The following is a 25366-nucleotide window of genomic DNA, read 5'->3' on the forward strand; positions in this document are numbered from 1 at the left end:
AAAGCCAATTAGAGGAAACATGGAATTCATCCCTGGCATCACGGGAGGGCTGTAGAGACAGTGGGAGCTAAAGGGCCTCAGGTTAGTGGGTCAACTACTTGAAAAGGTAAACAAAAGCATTCTGTCTTTTGACCAGCTTAAGGAAAAATACCAGATTCCGCAACAGAAGTATTTTGCATATCTACAGGTTAACTCTTTGATCAGATTAGACGACTCCATCTGGGATACCTCACAGTGGGACACGCTGCACTCACTAGGGAAACAAGGGTACAGCTCTATAACATTCCAGTACAATCTCCCAATGGCAGCTAAATCAGACGAAGTGTTAGATAAAATGACACAGCAGTGGAGAGATGGGGATCAGATTACCCTGAGAAAGGAGGATGTAATTTTGAGTTTTGAGTCAGGGCCGCCACAATATCAGCACATCTAAGAGAGACACAATAAAAGTTGCTGCATAGGGCATACATCACCCCAAGACAATGGGCTAAGTGGACACATCCAGAGACCAATATATGTAGGAAATGTTTACATCCCTATCCATCTTATGAGCATCTGTTTTGGCGCTGCCCCAAGCTAGTTAGGTTCTGAAAAAAAACAGATTGAGTATTGGCTGCAGAAGGTGCTGGGAATAGAGGTTACGTTAGACTGGGAAGGGATTTTACTTTTGACAAGAGGTGAGGAGGGTGCTGGTCGCAGTAGACTAATTAATAGTGTACTGTTATTGGTCAGGAAACTTATTTTGAAACTATGGTTGAATGACAAGGCACCAACGTTGCAACTTCTCAAGTTGTCATTGACTAAACAGTTGTTTATTGAACAGGCGGATGTTAAGGGTGAGGTATCAGTTCGCATCCGACTGTTTTTAAAAAAAATGGGAAAAGTATATACTCGCCCTGGCTGTTAGCCTGCAAAGACACGTAGTGGCACCATTTGTCACAGCTCCATACATCTTAGAGGAACAACTGAAGGGAAATTGGTGTATTATGTAACGTGGGTAGCTTTACACAATTGACGGTTTAAGCCACAGAGACCAAGTTAGAGTTTGGTTTAGTTAGTTAAGGAGGGTTAATAAATAAAAAGAAAAATGATAGAGAACTCGGAGTTTGATGTGCTCACGATTCCTGAGTACAGAGAGAGCGACAGAACTCAGAATGTCTTGTTATTGTACAATAAATTCTAAATACGATTGACAAATATGTGCATGCCAGACACCACAATTTCATAATTGTTGGACTCTGTATGACACCACTGGTTGTATAATGTCTGTTGTAATGCTCTGAGTCTCTCTCTTAATAAAAATAGTTTTGTAAAAAAGAAACTTGGTCACAAAGGCACAATCTCTTTCAATAATCTTCTATGCAGATACTATGTTGTGATATAGGGGATTCATACTTTATAGTTTCAGTACTGTTAAGAATCCATTATAAATGCATATTTTTACTGTCATCTGTATCTTTTTAGGTATTGCAGTAAATGGGGAACTTATTGGAAACAAGAAAACAAATAACTCTAAATTGTCATCAAATGAAACCTACTTTGGAAAACTTGGTATTGTTAATAAAAAAATGGATTTGCACATAGAAGTGAATACTCGGTTGATCACCATTAAAAAGGGCAAAAAGAAGATGTCTTTCTCTTGGCTTGAAACCGCATCTATCAGTGAGGGAAGGTAAATACATTTTTATTTGAAAATGGCAATTGCTGGTCAATATAAATATAAATTAAAAAAAGACTCAAAATTTGCTATTCCATTTAAATGTTTATCCTAAAGACTACTAACTTTTTTAGGAAAAAAAAAAGAATAAAAGAAAGAGACATGTTCCTGTTTTATAGCTTATCCCAGTTATTCTTCTCTTATGATAACTAAATAAAATAATAATTTATCAATAAAAAAAAACAACACAAAAACAAGCAAACATGCTATATAAAACAAAGGAATGGATAAAGCAGTGTTGAAGAGTGAAACTTACTGTCTGAGATGCAAAACAAAAATATAAAAGAATAGAACCTTGACATTATGGTGAATTGCTTACTTGTTTACATTAAAATAATTGTCCCCATATGCTTATGTACAGTAGGTTGCAGACTGTTATATACGCGTACTGGGCAAAACAATTCTATTTTTATCTCATACCTACTTTGTACAACAACCACAGTATTACGTTATACTATTAAGAGATACCAAAAGTACTTATTTAATATAGATACCAGTGTGTATTAATTGCCAAGGGGTCAAATAGCCCTTACATTAGGCATATTTTGTTTTCCTCACAAACGGCAAAATTACAAGTTTTGCGGTACAGCTATACCGCTGAAAAATTGGCCATTGCACGTGGAATGGCATGTCTCCCATATTACAAGTCGCTGTGGTATGGCTATAACGCAAACATTTTAGCCTGTAACGCAACGATCCATTCTGCACTCAAAAAATTACTTTTGAGTACAGGATTACAGGTTGTGCGTTTCGGCTAAAATGCTTGCATTATGGCCTATACTGACACAATCCATTGCGAAATCTGAGACCAGTAGTTATGGTCAGCGACGGAGCGGACATCCAAAGTAGAGCCTCCTCATCATGCGATTGTCCACCGCACACTGAAGATTGAATGCAAGGTACCCGTTTTATATTGGGGTACCTTGCATTCCCATTGGCTGAACATTTCAAATTAGCCAATAGGATGAGAGCTATGTAAATCCTATAGGCTATTCCAATCAGCCAATAGGATTTAAGCAGCTCTCATCCTATTGGCTGTTTTGAATTTTTTAGACAATAGGAATGCAACGGTACCTCAATATAAAAGGGGTACCTTCCATTCAAGCTTCAGTGTGTGGCGGTGATCGCATGAAGAGGAGGCTCCGCGCTGAATGTCATCGTCGTCGTCGCTGCCGGTTCTTCTCAGCTCCATGCCAACGGGATGAAGATAGAAGAAGCCCCCGCGATAGAAGAATATGTTGCCACCTGGATGAAGATGGATGTCCGGACTTCAGGAACTGTGAGTAGATTTTCTGGGGTTAGTGTTAGGTCTTTTTTTTATTTTTTGGGGTGGGTATTTTTTTTAGATTAGGGATTTTTTTATTTTAATGGGCACTGGCAGTAAAAGAGCTGATTGTAAAAGAGCTGATCGCCCTTTTTAGGGCAATGCCCATACAAATGCCCCTTTAGGGGCAATGGGTAGCTTAGGTTTTTATTAGACTTAGGTTTTTTTATTTTGGTTGGGGGGACTTTGTAATTTTTTAAGGGCTACTGGTAGTTTATTATTAGGTTAGGGGGTGTTTTTATTTTGTGGGGGCTTTTTGCTTTTATAGGGCTATTAGATTAGGTGTAATTTTTATTATTTTGGATAATTAAGATTATTATTTTCTGTAATCTTAGTGTTTTTTTATTTTTCGTAATTTTAGTGTGTTTTTTTTGGTAATGTTAGATTTTTTTTATTTTTTCGTAGTGTTAGGTTTTTTTAAATTTGTTAAAAAATTTTCGTAGTGTTAGGTTTTTTTAATCATGTAATTTAGGATTTTTTTATTTGTAGTTTATTTTATTTTATTAAAATAGTTATGTTAGGCGTTCGAGTGACAGCATCTGTAACGGAGCCTGGACTTCGAGAGGACAGATCGGTGAGTGCACTGAGCCGGCTTATAATTACAGATATTGTTTGGCAAGTACTGTTTTCTTTAATTGCACAAGGGATTTGTTTTCCCCATTGCCATCGTGGACATTCGATGGCAACAGCAATTAGTATCTACATGAAAGAGCAGTTTCCGATCTAATCTGGAACTTTTTTACTTGCTTTCTGCATTGGTTGTTTTCCATTGAATTAATACTCACTATTTACCACACTGAGTGATTTCTATGCCACATTAATCTCTTGCTCATCCTGCTATTTGGTTAATTTATTTTTCATATAGTGCTGTTGGGCGGCACTGCGGGTTTGAGTTTAGAAGATTTATTGGAAGTTGTTTTATTATGGAGGAGACACAACAACAATTCTATTCACTGATACCCGTTGGTCCTAGGGATGAACTTCCAACAGAACTTGCTAAGATATTTTCAACGAATAAATCTGACCTTGCACTTACAGACTTGTTCCAAGAAATGGATAAACTGTGTACCAAAGAGACCAGATTACAGTGGGATATATGGACACTGGGGAAATATTTAGAAATGAAAATGATACCCAGAGGTCTTAGAATCTCTAAATATCCCACTTTTGAAACCGATGACACTGAGTTCATAGATAATTGGAACACTATACTTAATGAATGTTCTGTAAGATTAATGATTTTGTTGATGGCATACAAAAACAAATTGTTGAATGATTTGAGAGAAAACATTAATACCATCCAGGTTGAGCTTAATACACGCAAACATGAAATTGATTACCCTAGGTTTGATGAGAAATTGAGGAAGTCTATGGCCAATATTAAAACCTCGGTTATGAATACTAAGCATGTTAAATACCTACGTGATCAGGCAGATTATGACACTGATACCATACATGTGTGGAATAGGACACAGAGGTTTCATACTCGCAGACAGCATAACAGAAACAGGAGTAGGGGCAGGTCACGCAATAGGAATCATAGATCTAACAGCAGCCAACGTGTTACTTTCTCAGATAGTGATGTGGAGTCTGGGGATGATAAATACATCACAGACAATGAACCATCTAGTGAAATTAGACCTGGTATTCTAAAAAACACTATCACACAGAAAGCACAGACACCATATATTAGTACGGGACAGCCTGTTAAATCTAAAAATACCAGCAACACAAACATTCAAACCACACCAGCCCACAATCCAACAGATTTACAACAGGCACAAATGCCCCACACGAGTAACACATTAATGGATCAGGTTTTTCCCAAAGCCCCCATGAACCCCAAAGGGGGGAGGGAACACACAGAAAACCCAAAATCGTTACCCCTCAAGGGCCCTGAAAGGAACCAACAACAAATATGCACCTTCAGTGTGATTAATTTATCCAGCATTGTCTTGAGTGATTCACAAGTCAAACTTTTAAGTCTAGGATTAGGCTTTGTACCACTTGCTAGATTTGACTTATTCAAGATGATGTTGGACATTAATCGTTTTGTCCGCAATATAACATTGAAAAAACATTTCTCTGACACAGAGCAAGACTTTTTTCCCACTTCAGCTGACTCCACTGGTTCCAAAATCATAAGGGTAAACCTAAATAGTGATCTCACGTTTTCTGAAACTTGTGATATAATTACCTTGGATTCTATGGACAGGGAGAGTACAGCTGACATGAGCACAGAACATATTAACAAATTTATTGGCTACAAAAAACCCTCTATGTTTTATCCTGTCCACAGCAGAGGCCCCCTTGTAGAAAAATTCTATAATAGGGTAGAGAAGGACCTCAGGGACCTTGCTCTTCATGGCAAAAAATCTCCTGATAATTTATCACGATCAGAGAGAATAGCCCTAGATGAGTTAAAGGATAATGATCAAATTGTGATACGTAATGCTGATAAGGGGGGCTCTGTTGTGGTCATGGATACTGTGGACTATATAAATGAGGCTTTGCGTCAATTGAACGATCCCATTCAGTACACACTTCTTAGCACCAATCCCACGAAACGTTTTCAGGTAGAACTTATGCACCTTCTGGATGATGGTTTGGAAAAAGGTTTTTTGGATAGAAATACCTTTGATTACTTATACGTCGAGTTTCCGGTTACTCCTGAATTCCATCATCTCCCGAAGGTGCATAAGTCCCTGGAAAACGTCACTGGCCGTCCCATAGTCAGTGGGATCGGATCCCTTTTTGAACACCTTTCAGAGTGGCTTGATGCCATTCTGTGCCCTTTGGTTAAAGCTCTACCGAGCTATTTACAGGACACTAAACATGTTCTGAGGGTTATGGAAGGCCTGACTTGGGACTCACTGAGCAATTGGTTAACTATTGATGTTACTGCTTTATATTCTTCAATACCCCATAAATCTGACCTTGAGGCTATGGATTACATGTTGACACATTATTCCAATTTAGATTCTGATTTCAAAAGATATGTGATTGAGGTCACAGCATTTCTTTTGAGCCATAACTATTTTGAGTTTGAGGGGGTTTTCTATCTCCAGAGATGTGGGACAGCCATGGGTGCGAAATTCGCACCCTCTTACGCCAACCTATACATGGGTTGGTGGGAGCTGTCCCACATCTATGGAGAGGGAAACCCCTTCAGACAGAGCATTGCATACTACGGTCGCTTTATTGACGACCTGTTGTTAATCTGGCAAGGCAATGCAGGAGATTTGATACAATTTTTGGCTTACATTAATGAAAATGATCTAAATCTAAAATTCACCCACGAAACACACAGGGATACCATCAATTTTTTGGATATAACTCTTTTTGGTAAAACTACAGGTAAAATTGAGACATGCATTTATAGAAAGCCTATTTCAGGCAATGCAGTTCTACATGCTAAAAGCTGTCACCCCAAGAGTGTTTTATACTCCATAGCCAAGGGCCAGATGATAAGAGCAAAGAGAAATTGCTCGACAGAAAGAGTGTATATGGAACATCAAATGGATCTTGCAGATCGCTTGAAAGATAGGGGGTACCCGAAACAAGTCATTAATAGGGCAGCTAGGGAGGTACAGGGAATGGATCGAATACCAATGTTACATGAGAAAAGAACAGTAAATAACAAAAGAACTACACCCAATACTAACAAAGTAACGTTTGTGACTGATTACAGTAACGACTACAACGAAATATGTAGTATTGTTAAAAAACATTTCAGACTCCTTGTAGCAGACGATAAACTGACCAATTGTGTGGCTGAAGGGATGAGGTGTTCTTATCGCAGGAACAAAACTCTTGGTAATTACTTATCACCTACTGTTTTGAGCCACCCTCGGGCAACAGTGAGCTCATGGCTCACCCACAAGGGTATGTTCAAATGTGGGAACAGTAGGTGTAAACCCTGCGACTATATAATTACATCTGACACATTCACGTCCTGCGTAACACAACGCACATATGAGATAAACTTTTGTTTAAACTGTACATCCCATTTTGTAATATATCTCATAACCTGCACTTTGTGCAAGGTTCAGTACGTAGGGCTCACGACACGGGACATAAGGTCTCGTATCAGGGAACATTTGTCCACCATTAGAGTGGGGAAATCATCCTCACCTATAGTCCAACACTTCTGTACTAAACACAACAAAGATGATGCCTCTTTCAAGTGGCAAGCCATAGATCATATACCAACTCCTAAAAGGGGGGGGGGGATAGACAAAAGCTCCTTGAAAAGCGCGAGATGCTTTGGATTTTTAAACTTTCCACCAAACTACCACTTGGCCTTAATGCTGAGTACGATTTAATCAATTATTGGGAATAATCCATCCAATTCAGGGACATCCTATACAGTTTTCAACTAAGTTTGCTGTCTGCGTAGTATTTTCCTTTTAGTGGCATTAGTATACACATATTTAGGTGTTACTTTCACCTTTTATATATATAAATAGGTTTTTGTTCTATTACACTAAGCTAAAGTACTGTAGAACACCAATTTATTGTGTATACAACAGACAAGTGTCGCTTAATATAGATATACAAATAATCTTTGTCTGTCGCCATGTTCTATTTCTATTTTTATCTTCATATCTTGTTGGATTATGATTATGTAGGATTGATGCCTTTTTTGCTCATTTTGTTACATACACATTTTTTCCATAAGAGCACTTTGTTATATCGTGCTCATCTTGCTATTTATACTTTGTTCAAAAATGTATTTTAACCATTGCAACAGGATCAGTGTATATATATACATGTAATACAATAATATACGAGCTCTAGGACCCAGGGCCGATCTTATCATTGTTTGTTGTGTTAGACAATTATCCTGACAGGTTCAGTGTCTCATTAGATACAATTGTGTGATGTCATGAAGGAGTATCCTCATTTGAATATGTTTTAACCAATAGGGGGTTCACACACCCTTTTTAAATCAAGCTCACTGAGTGTTCCTTAGCAGTAGTGATTACGGCACAACGCCGAAACGCGTATACTGTCATATTTCACTTGTATCTTTGCACCTCCATGAACTTTTAAAGCCTATGTATTAATAAAAGCTACGTTTTATCTTACTTCATCGTTGCTGCTCATTGCTCTTTCTTTCTGGTTGGATTATTTATAGTTTAATCTTAGTTGGGGGGGGTTTCACATGTAAGTTTATTTTATGATAGTTATATTGTAATTTTAATTTAAAGTTAGGGGGTGTTAGGTTTAGGGATTAATAGTTTAATTTAGTGATATGCAATGTGGGGGTCGGCGGTTTAGCTTAGTATTAGCGATGTGGGGGGGCGGCCGTTTAGGGGTTAATATGTTTAGTTTAGTATTAGCAATGTGGGGGGTGGAGGTTTAGGAGTCAATAACTTTATTATATTAGTAGCGATGTGGGGGGACCGGTGAATTAGGGGTTAATAACTTTATTGTAGTAGCGATGTGGGGGGCCGGCGGTTTAGGGGTTAATATGTTTATTTAGTGTTGGCGATGTCGGGGGCGGCGGTTTAGGGATTAATATGTTTATTTAGTGTCGGCGATGTCAGATGGTTGCGGTTTAGGGGTTAATACCTTTAATTAGTGTGGTGATGTCAGGGGGCGGTGGATTAGGAGTATTTAAACTAGGGGGCTAACAACTGTGATTGCGTTAAAACCTAACACTTTCTCTCCATTGATGTCTATGGGGGAAAACGTGCACAAGCACATCAAGTCAGGCCTTGGGGTTTGTGCGGAATGGAGCTTATCGCACCATACCGCACATTAAAATAAGGTTTTTCAGTAACTTGTAATACGGGCGCTATGGAAAGTGCTGTAGCGCAAAAATTTAGCATTATTTACGCACAGGGTGTAGCGCACAACTTGTAATCTTGGTCAAATAGAGCCCCCATATAAAAATGTCTATAATGATGTAAACCTAAAAAGACATTAAATATTTTAGAACTCTACTAAGAGAATTGATAATGTGCATTAACAACCATTTCTTTATTTTCTATGTGACTGTTTTAGCCTAAATGTGTTGATCAACAAGAAAAAGAACATGCTAATTTCTATGGGAGAAGGAGGAAAATTTTTAATTATTCTACATAAGGTTTGGATAAATCATCCTCTGCACAAGGATTTCTTGGGATTTTATACCTTGGACAACCATATGTTTTCACAGAAAGCACATGGACTACTGGGTAAGCAAATGTATAAGCCGTATTTTACTTAGCAAATGCTTCTCAGTTTACCTGCTAGTATTATTTCTCTTGTGTGATATAAACCCCTGGAGATACTTGCAGCACCTATTAGATAAATATTATGTATATCCCTTGTAGTGTGTCATGTAGTGTGTGCCACATAACTGTCACGGTGAGATTTGCCACAAAAAAAAACTATAGTTAAAAATGCCATTTAAAGTGTAATATAAAAATATAACAGATAGTGTGAGTTAAAGGGTATTATACATAAATATTAAATGTAAAATTGGTCAAAAATCATTGAAATTCCTGTGGACATTCGGAGTACGGAGCAAAAGGAGCCCCTCTCAGACATTTGTCCCTTTAAATCTAACTATATATATATTAGCATTTGTCTAAATTAGCATTATTATTTGTCAGTTCATATTTATATATTTTTTTTCAACCATTTGGAAACTTTTTTCAGGATGTCCATATACACCGGTGAAAAAAACACATATACAAAGTATGAAATAAAGAAATTCCATAAACCTGTCGGATACAATCGCTCACATTTTATTAATCATATCAGAATTTTTAAAGTAAAAATATGTGTTATGCTTAGGAAAACTAAGAAAAAATGTTTTTTACCGGTACTTGGTACAAGATAGGTTAAGAAACACTGATCTGACATACTTCTGCTTTTTAGCATATGTTGTATTTTCTATTCTTCTTCCTTTATTTCTGTTAGCACTAAAACATCTCCTGCTTATGGGAAATACTTAACAATTCAAATGTGACCATTACCAATATGAAATCATTTATCTACCAACCCCCAATTGCAATTAAATGCAAATACCTAACCACAACTCTATTTGACTCCCGCAACTCTGAACCCCTCAAGCAGCAACTAAAAAATAAACTTTAATTTGATGTGTGGGTGGATAAATATGTGCAGAATATATAAATATTATCTGAGCTGGATTGGAACATTCTTAACAGACCAGGGAAGTTTCTGAATAAGAAATCTTAATTAGAGCAAAATAATGTCAGTATTGCAAAGTTGTTAATTTATCATACTATTATTTTCAAATATCAATTGACTCTTCCATCAAAAAGATAATTTTATTATTAGAATTGTCTTTGCTACCTGACAAGCCCTCAAAGCCCAACAACAAAACATGTAATCCTTATTAATTATTGAAGCAATGATAACCTTAGTGATATTAAATGGACACTGAACCAAATTTTTTTTCTTTCTTGATTCAGATAGAGCATGACATTTTAAGCAACTTTCTAATTTACTCCTATTATCAAATTTTCTTCATTCTCTTGGTATCTTTATTTAAAATGCAAGAATCTAAGTTTAGATGCCGGACCATTTTTGGTTAACAACCTGGGTTGTCCTTGCTGATTGGTGGATAAATTCATCCACCAATAAAAATGTGCTGAACCCAAAAAAAGCTTAGATGCCTTCTTTTTAAATAAAGATAGCAAGAGAACGAAGAAAAAATGATAATAGGAGTAAATTAGAAAGTTGCTTAAAATTGGATGCTCTGTCTAAATTGTGAAAGAAAAACTTGGGGTTCAGTGTCCCTTTAATAGGCAGTGAGAATGTCACATTTGTTATCCAGGAGCCCTGGATGAAGCCTGTAGGGCAAAATAGAGCTATGTTTTTGCAGTCTTAAAATCTTTATACAAGTTAAACAAACCTTTAACCAGTCATTCATTCCTTGTATCAAGAACACATTGTTATGTTTGATCACATAGATATTGATTACATTAAAAGAACAGTAAACTGTACAATTGTAATGTAAAATGCTTAATTATGCATAGTCAACCGTCTGCAATGTACTTTCATTATTTATTTCACCCCTATTCATGTAACTAAGTATGAAAATTGTGGTTTCCTGAAAAGTGAGAGATCACATAACTGGCTTCACAACAGCCTAACCTTGCCACATATATGTCATTGTTTGCAGTGTGCTGTTGTATTAATTCTGCTAAAGCCAAACAATTGAGATTTGTTTGACACCAACAGGTCCAGGCTGACTCTTCCAAAGAAGGAAACTGTGGGTGGAGTTTGACTACTGAAAAACAATCATAGCAAACAATGAATTAATGTGTTTTTATATTGTTCAGACTCTGCTGATATGTTTATGTATGTAATGTATATCTATTTGAAGAATGCAGAAAATTGCAAGGTGTTTACTGCCTCATTAATAATGTACAATACATAAATCCAAAATATGTATAAATAAATGTCCTTTCTTTTTCAGGACAATTTTTTCATGGCATTGACTATGAAGTTTTCAACATTCAAAAAAACCCATCAGATTCTGCAAAACCTGATGCTTCAATGATTGTAAAAAATAAGCTGCTGACAGTGACAAGGTATAGAAATAGTACACAAAAGACCTATCATTATTAAGTTTGTATGATTAAGCCTTTCCACTCATCTGTCACAATGGGGAGGGTGTGGGCATGAGGGGTTAATAGCACTAAACCTCTGGTTCCCTTGACCTTTAACTCTACAAAGGACCACCAAATTAACCCCCAAATCCTGTCCACACCACCCCAGTTAATACTCGCTACCACCACCAAAAACTTTAAAAAAAAACATAATTTATGTAAGAACTTACCTGATAAATTCATTTCTTTCATATTAGCAAGAGTCCATGAGCTAGTGACGTATGAGATATACATTCCTACCAGGAGGGGCAAAGTTTCCCAAACCTCAAAATGCCTATAAATACACCCCTCACCACACCCACAAATCAGTTTAACGCATAGCCAAGAAGTGGGGTGATAAGAAAAAAAGTAAGGAATTGGAATAATTGTGCTTTATACAAAAAAATCATAACCACCACAAAAAGGGTGGGCCTCATGGACTCTTGCTAATATGAAAGAAATGAATTTATCAGGTAAGTTCTTACATAAATTATGTTTTCTTTCATGTAATTAGCAAGAGTCCATGAGCTAGTGACGTATGGGATAATGACTACCCAAGATGTGGATCTTCCACGCAAGAGTCACTAGAGAGGGAGGGATAAAATAAAGACAGCCAATTCCGCTGAAAATAATCCACACCCAAAATAAAGTTTAAATCTTATAATGAAAAAAACTGAAATTATAAGCAGAAGAATCAAACTGAAACAGCTGCCTGAAGTACTTTTCTACCAAAAACTGCTTCAGAAGAAGAAAACACACCAAAATGGTAGAATTTAGTAAAAGTATGCAAAGAAGACCATGTTGCTGCTTTGCAAATCTGATCGAACGAAGCTTCATTCCTAAACGCCCAGGAAGTAGAAACTGACCTAGTAGAATGAGCTGAAATCCTTTGAGGCGGAGTTTTACCCGACTCAACATAGGCATGATGAATTAAAGATTTTAACCAAGATGCCAAAGAAATGGCAGAGGCCTTCTGACCTTTCCTAGAACCGGAAAAGATAACAAATAGACTAGAAGTCTTTCGGAAATTCTTAGTAGCTTCAACATAATATTTCAAAGCTCTAACTACATCCAAAGAATGCAATGATTTCTCCTTAGAATTCTTAGGATTAGGACATAATGAAGGAACTACAATTTCTCTACCAATGTTGTTAGAATTCACAACCTTAGGTAAAAATTTAAAAGAAGTTCGCAACACCGCCTTATCCTGATGAAAAATCAGAAAAGGAGACTCACAAGAAAGAGCAGATAATTCAGAAACTCTTCTAGCAGAAGAGATGGCTAAAAGAAACAAAACTTTCCAAGAAAGTAATTTAATGTCCAATGAATGCATAGGTTCAAACGGAGGAGCTTGAAGAGCCCCCAGAACCAAATTCAAACTCCAAGGAGGAGAAATTGACTTAATGACAGGTTTTATACGAACCAAAGCTTGTACAAAACAATGAATATCAGGAAGATTAGCAATCTTTCTGTGAAAAAGAACAGAAAGAGCAGAGATTTGTCCTTTCAAGGAACTTGCAGACAAACCTTTATCCAAACCATCCTGAAGAAACTGTAAAATTCTCGGAATTCTAAAAGAATGCCAGAAAAAATGATGAGAAAGACACCAAGAAATGTAAGTCTTCCAGACTCTATAATATATCTTCCTAGATACAGATTTACAAGCCTGTAACATAGTATTAATCACAGAGTCAGAGAAACCTCTTTGACTAAGAATCAAGCGTTCAATCTCCATACCTTTAAATTTAAGGATTTGAGATCCTGATGGAAAAAAGGACCTTGCGACAGAAGGTCTGGTCTTAACGGAAGAGTCCACGGTTGGCAAGAGGCCATCCGGACAAGATCCGCATACCAAAACCTGTGAGGCCATGCTGGAGCCACCAGCAGAACAAACGAGCATTCCTTCAGAATCTTGGAGATTACTCTTGGAAGAAGAACTAGAGGCGGAAAGATATAGGCAGGATGATACTTCCAAAGAAGTGACAATGCATCCACTGCTTCCGCTTGAGGATCCCTGGATCTGGACAGATACCTGGGAAGTTTCTTGTTTAGATGAGAAGCCATCAGATCTATTTCTGGAAGTCCCCACATTTGAACAATCTGAAGAAATACCTCTGGGTGAAGAGACCATTCGCACGGATGTAACGTTTGGTGACTGAGATAATCCGCTTCCCAATTGTCTATACCTGGGATATGAACTGCAGAAACTAGATAGGAGCTGGATTCCGCCCATACCAGTATCCGAGATACTTCTTTCATAGCCAGAGGACTGTGAGTCCCTCCTTGATGATTGATGTATGCCACAGTTGTGACATTGTCTGTCTGAAAAGGCCATGACTGAAGAGCTCTGAAAATTGCACGGAGTTCAAAAATATTGATTGGTAATCTCACCTCCTGAGATTCCCAAACTCCTTGTGCTGTCAGAGACCCCCAAACAGCTCCCCAACCTGTCAGACTTGCATCTGTTTAAATTACAGTCCAGGTCAGAAGAACAAAAGAAGCCCCCTGAACTAAACAATGGTGATCTGTCCACCACGTCAGAGAGTGTCGTACAATCGGTTTTAAAGATATTACTTGAGATATCTTTGTGTAATCCCTGCAACACTGGTTCAGCATACAGAGCTGAAGAAGTCGCATGTGCAAATGAGCAAAGGGGATCGCGTCCGATGCAGCAGTCATAAGACCTAGAATTCCCATGCATAAGGCTACCGAAGGGAATGATTGTGATTGAAGGTTTCGACAAGCTGAAATCAATTTTAGACGTCTCTTGTATGTCAGAGACAGAGTCATGGACGCTGAATCTATCTGGAAACCTAAAAAGGTTACCCTTGTCTGAGGAATCAATGAACTTTTCGGTAAATTGATCATCCAACCATGATCTTGAAGAAACAACACAAGTCGATTCGTATGAGATTCTGCTAAATGTGAAGACTGAGCAAGTACCAAGATATCATCCAAATAAGGAAATACCACAATACCCTGTTCTCTGATTACAGACAGAAGGGCACCGAGAACCTTTGTAAAAATTCTTGGAACTGTTGCTAGGCCAAACAGCAGAGCCACAAACTGGTAATGCTTGTCTAGGAAAGAGAATCTCAGAAACTGATAGTGATCTGGATGAATCGGAATATGCAGATATGCATCCTGTAAATCTATTGTGGACATATAATGCCCTTGCTGAACAAAAGGCAGGATAGTCCTTATAGTTACCATTTTGAATGTTGGTATCCTTACATAACAATTCAATATTTTTAGATCCAGAACTGGTCTGAAGGAATTCTCCTTCTTTGGTACAATGAAGAGATTTGAATAAAAACCCCAGCCCCTGTTCCAGAACTGGAACTGGCATAATTACTCCAGCCAACTCTAGATCTGAAACACATTTCAGAAATGCTTGAGCCTTCACTGGATTTACTGGGACACGGGAAAGAAAAAATCTCTTTGCAGGAGCCAACTCTGTACCCTTCTGAAACAATGTTTTGAATCCAAAGATTGTGAATTGAATAGATCCAAATTTCTTTGAAAAATCGTAATCTGCCCCCTACCAGCTGAGCTGGAACGAGGGCCGCACCTTCATGTGGACTTGGGAGCTGGCTTTGGTTTTCTAAAAGGCTTGGATTTATTCCAGACTGGAGATGGTTTCCAAACTGATACCACTCCTGAGGGTGAAGGATCAGGCTTTTGTTCCTTATTGTGACGAAAGGAACGAAAACGATTATTAGATCTAAATTTACCTTTAGATTTTTTATCCTGTGGTAAAAAAGTTCCTTTCCCTCCAGTAACAGTTGAGATAATAGAATCCAACTGAGAACCAAATAATTTATTACCCTGGAAAGAAAGGGAAAGCAAAGTTGACTTAGAAGACATATCAGCATTCCAAGTTTTAAGCCATAAAGCTCTTCTAGCTAAAATAGCTAGAGACATATACCTGACATCAACCCTAATGATATCAAAGATAGCATCACAAATAAAATTATTAGCATGTTGAAGAAGATTAACAATGCTATGAGAATTATGATTTGTTACTTGTTGCGCTAAAGCTTCTAACCAAAAAGTTGAAGCTGCAGCAATATCCGCTAAAGATATAGCAGGTCTAAGAAGATTACCTGAACATAAGTAAGCTTTTCTTAGAAAGGATTCAATCTTCCTATCTAAAGGATCCTTAAAGGAAGTACTATCTGCCGTAGGAATAGTAGTACGTTTAGCAAGAGTAGAGACAGCCCCATCAACTTTAGGGATTTTGTCCCAAAATTCTAATCTGTCAGATGGCACAGGATATAATTGCTTAAAACGTTTAGAAGGAGTAAATTAATTACCCAAATTATTCCATTCCCTGGAGATTACTTCAGAAATAGCATCAGGGACAGGAAAAACTTCTGGAATAACTACAGGAGATTTAAAAACCTTATTTAAACGTTTAGATTTAGTATCAAGAGGACCAGAATCCTCTATTTCTAATGCAATTAAGACCTCTTTAAGTAAAGAACGAATAAATTCCATTTTGAATAAATATGAAGAATTATCAGCATCAACCTCTGAGACAGAATCCTCTGAACCAGAGGAACCATTATCAGAATCAGAATGATGATGTTCATTTAAAAATTCATCTGAAAAATGAGAAGTTTTAAAAGACCTTTTACGTTTACTAGAAGGAGGAATAACAGATAGCCTTCTTAATGGATTTAGAAACAAAATCTCTTATGTTAACAGGAACACTCTGAGTATTAGATGTTGATGGAACAGCAACAGGTAATGTAACATTACTAAAGGAAATATTATCTGCATTAACAAGTTTGTCATGACATTCATTACAAACAGCTGGAGGAATAGATACCACAAGTTTACAGCAGATACACTTAACTTTGGTAGATCCAGCACCAGGCAGCGTTTTTCCAGAAGTATCTTCTGACTCAGTGTCAATCTGGGACATCTTGCAATATATAATAGAAAAAACAACATATAAAGCAAAATTGATCAAATTCCTTAAATGACAGTTTCAGGAATGGGAAAAAATGCCAGTGAACAAGCTTCTAGCAACCAGAAGCAATAAATAATGAGACTTATATAATGTGGAGACAATAGTGACGCCCATATCTTTTAGCGCCAAAAAAGACGCCCACATTATTTGGCGCCTAAAAGCTTTTGGCGCCAAAAATGACGCCGTATCCGGAACGCCGACACTTATGGCGCAAAAAAACGTCAAAAAAATGACTCAACTTCCGGCGACACGTATGACCCCGGAAACATAAAACGTTTTTTGCGCCAAAAAAGTCTGCGCCAAAAATGACGCAATAAAATGAAGCATTTTCAGCCCCTGCGAGCCTAACAGCCCACAGGGAAAAAAAGTCAAATTTTAAGGTAAGAAAAAAATTGATTTATTCATATGCATTATCCCAAATATGAAACTGACTGTCTGAAATAAGGAACGTTGAACATCCTGAGTCAAGGCAAATAAATGTTTGAATACATATATTTAGAACTTTATATAAAAGTGCCCAACCATAGCTTAGAGTGTCACAGAAAATAAGACTTACTTACCCCAGGACACTCATCTACATGTAGTAGAAAGCAAAACCAGTACTGAAACGAGAATCAGTAGAGGTAATGGTATATATAAGAGTATATCGTCGATCTGAAAAGGGAGGTAAGAGATGAATCTCTACGACCGATAACAGAGAACCCAACCATAGCTTAGAGTGTCACAGAAAATAAGACTTACTTACCCCAGGACACTCATCTACATGTAGTAGAAAGCAAAACCAGTACTGAAACGAGAATCAGTAGAGGTAATGGTATATATAAGAGTATATCGTCGATCTGAAAAGGGAGGTAAGAGATGAATCTCTATGACCGATAACAGAGAACCTATGAAATAGACCCCGTAGAAGGAGATCATTGAATTCAAATAGGCAATACTCTCCTCACATCCCTCTGACATTCACTGCACGCTGAGAAGAAAACCGGGCTCCAACCTGCTGCGGAGCGCATATCAACGTAGAATCTAACACAAACTTACTTCACCACCTCCATAGGAGGCAAAGTTTGTAAAACTGATTTGTGGGTGTGGTGAGGGGTGGATTTATAGGCATTTTGAGGTTTGGGAAACTTTGCCCCTCCTGGTAGGAATGTATATCCCATACGTCACTAGCTCATGGACTCTTGCTAATTACATGAAAGAAAAGGGTGTCTTAGAAACCCAATAAATCACACAATTAACAATTAGGTAACGTGCCTTAAACCTTGTCTCTTCAGAGTGTGAATTCAGATATTAGAGCCCAAAGACAGAATAAGATTTTCTATATGTTTAACAACAAAAAACATAATTTATGTAAGAACTTACCTGATAAATTCCATGAGCTAGTGATGTATGGGATATACATTCCTACCAGGAGGAGCAAAGTTTCCCAAACCTCAAAATGCCTATAAATACACCCCTCACCACACCCACAATTCAGTTTAACGAATAGCCAAGAAGTGGGGTGATAAGAAAGGAGCGAAAGCATCAAAATCAAGGAATTGGAATAATTGTGCTTTATACAAAAAAATCATAACCACCACAAAAAAAGGGTGGGCCTCATGGACTCTTGCTAATATGAAAGAAATGAATTTATCAGGTAAGTTCTTACATAAATTATGTTTTCTTTCATGTAATTAGCAAGAGTCCATGAGCTAGTGACGTATGGGATAATAAATACCCAAGATGTGGAATTTCCACACAAGAGTCACTAGAGAGGGAGGGATAAAATAAAGACAGCCAATTCCGCTGAAAAATAATAATCCACAACCCAAAACAAAAGTTTTAATCTCAATAATGAAAAAAACTGAAATTATAAGCAGAAGAATCAAACTGAAACAGCTGCCTGAAGTACTTTTCTACCAAAAACTGCTTCAGAAGAAGAAAACACATCAAAATGGTAGAATTTAGTAAAAGTATGCAAAGAAGACCAAGTTGCTGCTTTGCAAATCTGATCAACAGAAGCTTCATTCCTAAACGCCCAGGAAGTAGAAACTGACCTAGTAGAATGAGCCGTAATTCTTTGAGGCGGGGAATTACCCAACTCTACATAAGCATGATGAATCAAAGACTTTAACCAAGACGCCAAAGAAATGGCGGAGGCCTTCTGACCTTTTCTGGACCCAGAAAAGATAACAAATAGAATAGAAGTCTTTCTAAAATCTTTAGTAGCTTCAACATAATATTTCAAAGCTCTTACTACATCCAAAGAATGTAAAGATCTCTCCTTTGAATTTGTAGGATTAGGACACAAAGAAGGAACAATAATTTCTCTACTAATGTTGTTAGAATTCACAACCTTACGCAAAAATTTAAAAAAAGTCCGCAACACTGCCTTATCCTGATGAAAAATCAGAAAAGGAGATTCACAAGAAAGAGCAGATAACTCAGAAACTCTTCTAGCAGAAGAGATAGCCAAAAGGAACAGAACTTTCCAAGAAAGTAATTTAATGTCCAGAGAATGCATAGGTTCAAACGGAGGGGCTTGTAAAGCCCTCAGAACCAAATTAAGACTCCAAGGAGGAGAGATTGACTTAATGACAGGCTTGATACGAACCAAAGCCTGTACAAAACAATGAATATCAGGAAGATTAGCAATCTTTCTGTGAAAAAGAACAGAAAGAGCAGAGATTTGTCCTTTCAAGGAACTTGCAGACAAACCTTTATCCAAACCATCCTGAAGAAACTGTAAAATTCTAGGAATTCTAAAAGAATGCCAGGAGAATTTATGAGAAGAACACCAAGAAATGTAAGTCTTCCAGACTCTATAATAAATCCTTCTAGACACAGATTTACGAGCCTGTAACATAGTATTAATTACTGAGTCAGAGAAACCTCTATGACTAAGAATCAAGCGTTCAATTTCCATACCTTCAAATTTAATGATTTGAGATCCTGATGGAAAAAAGGACCTTGAGATAGAAGGTCTGGTCTTAACGGAAGAGTCCAAGGTTGGCAACTGGCCATCCGAATGAGATCCGCATACCAAAACCTGTGAGGCCATGCTGGAGCCACCAGCAGTACAAACGAACGTTCCATTATAATTTTGGAAATCACTTTTGGAAGAAGAACTAGAGGCGGAAAGATATAGGCAGGATGATAATTCCAAGGAAGCGACAACACGTCCACTGCCTCCACCTGAGGATCCCTGGATCTGGACAGATACCTGGGAAGTTTCTTGTTTAGATGAGAGGCCATCAGATCTATTTCTGGAAGTCCCCAGATTTGAACAATCTGAAGAAATACCTCTGGGTGAAGGGACCATTTGCCTGGATGTAACATCTGGCGACTGAGATAATCCGCTTCCCAATTGTCTACACCTGGGATGTGAACCGCAGAGATTAGACAGGAGCTGGATTCCACCCATACAAGTATCCGAGATACTTCTTTCATAGCCTGAGGACTGTGAGTCCCACCCTGATGATTGACATATGCCACGGTTGTGACATTGTCTGTCTGAAAACAAATAAACGATTCTCTCTTCAGAAGAGGCCAGAACTGAAGAGCTCTGAAAATCGCACGGAGTTCCAAAATGTTGATTGGTAATCTCGCCTCCTGAGATTCCCAAACCCCCTGCGCTGTCAGAGATCCCCATACAGCTCCCCAACCTGACAGACTCGCATCTGTTGAGATCACAGTCCAGATTGGACGAACAAAAGAAGCCCCTTGAACTAAACGATGGTGATCTATCCACCACGTCAGAGAGTGTCGTACATTGGGATTTAAGGATATTAATTGTGATATCTTTGTAAAATCCCTGCACCATTGGTTCAGCATACAAAGCTGAAGAGGTCGCATGTGAAAATGAGCAAAGGGGATCGCGTCCGATGCAGCAGTCATGAGACCTAGAATTTCCATGCATAAAGCTACCGAAGGGAATGATTGAGACTGAAGGTTTTACAGGCTGAAACCAATTTCAGACGTCTCTTTTCTGTTAGAGACAAGGTCATGGACACTGAATCTATTTGAAAACCCAAAAAGGTTACCTTTGTCTGAGGAATCAACGAACTCTTTGGTAAATTGATCCGCCAACCATGTCTTTGAAGAAACGACACAAGTTGATTTGTATGAGATTCTGCAGAATGTGAAGACTGAGCAAGTACCAAGATATCGTCCAAATAAGGAAATACCGCAATACCCTGTTCTCTGATTTCAGAAAGAAGGGCACTGAGAACCTTTGAAAAGATCCTTGGAGCTGTTGCTAGGCCAAACGGAAGGGCCACAAACTGGTAATGCTTGTCTAGAAAAGAGAATCTCAGAAACTGAAATTGATCTGGATGAATCGGAATATGAAGATATGCATCCTGTAAATCTATTGTGGACATATAATGCCCTTGCTGAACAAAAGGCAGAATAGTCCTTATAGTTACCATTTTGAATGTTGGTATCCTTACATAACGATTCAATATCTTTAAATCCAGAACTGGTCTGAAGGAATTCTCCTTCTTTGGTACAATGAATAGATTTGAGTAAAACCCCAGACCCTGTTCCAGAACTGGAACTGGCACAATTACCCCAGCCAACTCGAGATCTGAAACACATTTCAGAAATGCCTGAGCCTTCACTGGATTTATTGGAATGCGAGAGAGAAAAAATCTCTTCGCAGGCGGCCTTACCTTGAAACCTATTCTGTACCCTTGTGAAACAATGCTCTGAATCCAAAGACTGTGAATCGAATTGATCCAAATGTCTTTGAAAAATCGTAACCTGCCCCCTACCAGCTGTGCTGGAATGAGGGCCGCACCTTCATGTGGACTTGGGAGCTGGTTTTGACTTTCTAAAAGGCTTGGATTTATTCCAGATTGGAGAAGGTTTCCAAACAGAAACCGTTCCTTTAGGGGAAGGGTCAGGCTTCTGTTCCTTATTCTGACGAAAGGAACGAAAACGATTAGCAGCCCTATATTTACCTTTAGATTTTTTGTCCTGAGGCAAAAAAGTTCCCTTCCCCCCGGTAACAGTTGAAATAATAGAATCCAACTGGGAACCAAATAATTTATTACCTTGGAAAGAAAGAGAAAGCAAAGTTGACTTAGAAGACATATCTGCATTCCAAGTTTTAAGCCATAAAGCTCTTCTAGCTAAAATAGCTAAAGACATACAGGGAGTGCAGAATTATTAGGCAAGTTGTATTTTTGAGGATTAATTTTATTATTGAACAACAACCATGTTCTCAATGAACCCAAAAAACTCATTAATATCAAAGCTGAATATTTTTGGAAGTAGTTTTTAGTTTGTTTTTAGTTTTAGCTATTTTAGGGGGATATCTGTGTGTGCAGGTGACTATTACTGTGCTTAATTATTAGGCAACTTAACAAAAAACAAATATATACCCATTTCAATTATTTATTTTTACCAGTGAAACCAATATAACATCTCAACATTCACAAATATACATTTCTGACATTCAAAAACAAAACAAAAACAAATCAGTGACCAATATAGCCACCTTTCTTTGCAAGGACACTCAAAAGCCTGCCATCCATGGATTCTGTCAGTGTTTTGATCTGTTCACCATCAACATTGCGTGCAGCAGCAACCACAGCCTCCCAGACACTGTTCAGAGAGGTGTACTGTTTTCCCTCCTTGTAAATCTCACATTTGATGATGGACCACAGGTTCTCAATGGGGTTCAGATCAGGTGAACAAGGAGGCCATGTCATTAGATTTTCTTCTTTTATACCCTTTCTTGCCAGCCACGCTGTGGAGTACTTGGACGCGTGTGATGGAGCATTGTCCTGCATGAAAATCATGTTTTTCTTGAAGGATGCAGACTTCTTCCTGTACCACTGCTTGAAGAAGGTGTCTTCCAGAAACTGGCAGTAGGACTGGGAGTTGAGCTTGACTCCATCCTCAACCCGAAAAGGCCCCACAAGCTCATCTTTGATGATACAAGCCCAAACCAGTACTCCACCTCCACCTTGCTGGCGTCTGAGTCGGACTGGAGCTCTCTGCCCTTTACCAATCCAGCCACGGGCCCATTCATCTGGCCCATCAAGACTCACTCTCATTTCATCAGTCCATAAAACCTTAGAAAAATCAGTCTTGAGATATTTCTTGGCCCAGTCTTGACGTTTCAGCTTGTGTGTCTTGTTCAGTGGTGGTCGTCTTTCAGCCTTTCTTACCTTGGCCATGTCTCTGAGTATTGCACACCTTGTGCTTTTGGGCACTCCAGTGATGTTGCAGCTCTGAAATATGGCCAAACTGGTGGCAACTGGCATCTTGGCAGCTGCACGCTTGACTTTTCTCAGTTCATGGGCAGTTATTTTGCGCCTTGGTTTTTCCACACGCTTCTTGCGACCCTGTTGACTATTTTGAATGCAAGATTAAGGACTTGTGTCCGAAACGTTGCTGATTTTTTGATCTTGGCTCAATAAAGAAAATTATTCACTGAACTTGGTGGTGCGACTACTATCTCTTGCTACATTTACTGGGGGTATTGTGCAGTGCCCCTGTGTTTGCACACCTTAGATCCCAGGTGCTGGACTTTGAGAACTTTTGACTATTTTGAATGAAACGCTTGATTGTTCGATGATCACGCTTCAGAAGCTTTGCAATTTTAAGAGTGTTGCATCCCTCTGCAAGATATCTCACTATTTTTGACTTTTCTGAGCCTGTCAAGTCCTTCTTTCGACCCATTTTGCCAAAGGAAAGGAAGTTGCCTAATAATTATGCACACTTGATATAGGGTGTTGATGTCATTAGACCACACCCCTTCTCATTACAGAGATGCACATCACCTAATATGCTTAATTGGTAGTAGGCTTTCGAGCCTATACAGCTTGGAGTAAGACAACATGCATAAAGAGGATGATGTGGTTAAAATACTCATTTGCCTAATAATTCTGCACTCCCTGTATACCTGACATCAACTCTAATGATATCAAAGATGGCATCACAAATAAAGTTATTAGCATGTTGAAGAAGTTTAACAATGCTATGAGCATTATGGTCTGATACTTGTTGTGCTAAAGCCTCCAATCAAAAAGTGGAAGCGGCAGCAACATCAGCCAAAGAAATAGCAGGTCTAAGAAGATTACCTGAACATAAATAAGCCTTCCTTAGAAAGGATTCAATCTTCCTATCTAAAGGATCCTTAACGGAAGTACTATCTGCTGTAGGAATAGTAGTACGTTTAGCAAGAGTAGAGATAGCCCCATCAACTTTAGGGATTTTGTCCCAAAACTCTAACCTGTCAGATGGCACAGGATACAATTTCTTAAACCTTTGAGAAGGAGTAAATGAAGTACCCAGATTATTCCATTCCCTAGAAATTACTTCAGAAATAGCATCAGGGACAGGAAAAACTTCTGGAATAACTATAGGAGGTTTAAAAACCGAATTTAAACGCTTAGTAGATTTAGTATCAAGAAAACTAGAATCCTCCATCTCTAATGCGATTAAAACTTCTTTAAGTAAAGAGCGAATAAATTCCATTTTAAATAAATATGAAGATTTATCAGTGTCAATATCTGAGACAGAATCCTCTGAACCAGAAATATCCTCATCAGAAACAGACAAATCAGAATGATGACGGTCATTTAAAAATTCATCTGAAAAATGAGAAGTTTTAAAAGACCTTTTACGTTTACTGGAAGGAGGAACAGACATAGCCTTCCTAATAGATTTAGAAACAAATTATTTTATATTAACAGGAACATCCTGAGTATTAGATGTTGAAGGAAAAGCAACAGGTAATGGTATATTACTAATGGAAATACTGTCTGCATTAGCAAGCTTATCATGACATTCATCACAAACTACAGCCGGAGGAACAGTTACCACAAGTTTACAACAAATGCACTTAACTTTGGTAGAACCAGCATCAGGCAGCGTCTTTCCAGAAGTAGATTCTGATCCAGGGTCAATGTGAGACATCTTGCAATATGTAAAAGAAAAAACAACATATAAAGCAAAATTTATCAAATTCCTTAAATGACAGTTTCAGGAATGGGAAAAAAAGGCCAATGAACAAGCCTCTAGCAACCAGAAGCAAGGAAGAATGAGACTGAAATAATGTGAAAAAAAGGTGGAGACAAGAATGACGCCCACATTTTTTAGCGCCAAAAAAGACGGCCACATTATTGGCGCCTAAAAATTTCTGGCGCCAAGAATGACACCACATCCGGTGACGCCGACATTTTTGGCGCAAAACGTCAAAAAAATTACGCAAACACGAACAACTTCCGGTGTCAAGTTTGACGCCGGAAATGACAAACAGAATTTTTGCGCCAAAAAAGTCTGCGCCAAGAATGACGCAATAAATTGAAGCATTTTCAGCCCCCACGAGCCTAACAGCCCACAGGGAAAAAAGTCAATAGAAACAATTTTTAAGGTAAGAAAAAAATGATTATTCATATGCATTATCCCAAATAATGAAACTGACTGTCTGAAATAAGGAATATTGATCATCCTGAATCATGGCAAATATAAGTTTAAAGACATATATTTAGAACTTTATAAATAAAGTGCCCAACCATAGCTTAGAGTGTCACAAAAAATAAGACTTACTTACCCCAGGACACTCATCTACATATAGTAGATAGCCAAACCAGTACTGAAACGAGAATTAGTAGAGGTAATGGTACATAAGAGTATATCGTCGATCTGAAAAGGGAGGTAAGAGATGAATCTCTACGACCGATAACAGAGAACCTATGAAATAGATCCCGTAGAAGGAGACCATTGAATTCAAATAG

At 38.1% G+C, this 25366-nt stretch overlaps 1 protein-coding gene across 1 annotated transcript in view; it reads left to right on the forward strand.

Moving 5' to 3' along the window:
• The window catches only part of LOC128661561 (inter-alpha-trypsin inhibitor heavy chain H3), a 173045-nt gene that overhangs the window by 145866 nt on the left and 1813 nt on the right, over nucleotides 1–25366 (forward strand). Inside the window, exons 18-20 of the mRNA XM_053715804.1 lie at nucleotides 1465–1672; nucleotides 9054–9226; nucleotides 11485–11599. Coding sequence (XP_053571779.1) covers nucleotides 1465–1672; nucleotides 9054–9226; nucleotides 11485–11599 — 496 coding nt within the window. The remainder of the gene's footprint in view (nucleotides 1–1464; nucleotides 1673–9053; nucleotides 9227–11484; nucleotides 11600–25366) is intronic.

The sequence above is a fragment of the Bombina bombina genome, chromosome 5, assembly GCF_027579735.1.
Source record: "Bombina bombina isolate aBomBom1 chromosome 5, aBomBom1.pri, whole genome shotgun sequence".
In the NCBI taxonomy this organism is placed as follows: domain Eukaryota; kingdom Metazoa; phylum Chordata; class Amphibia; order Anura; family Bombinatoridae; genus Bombina; species Bombina bombina.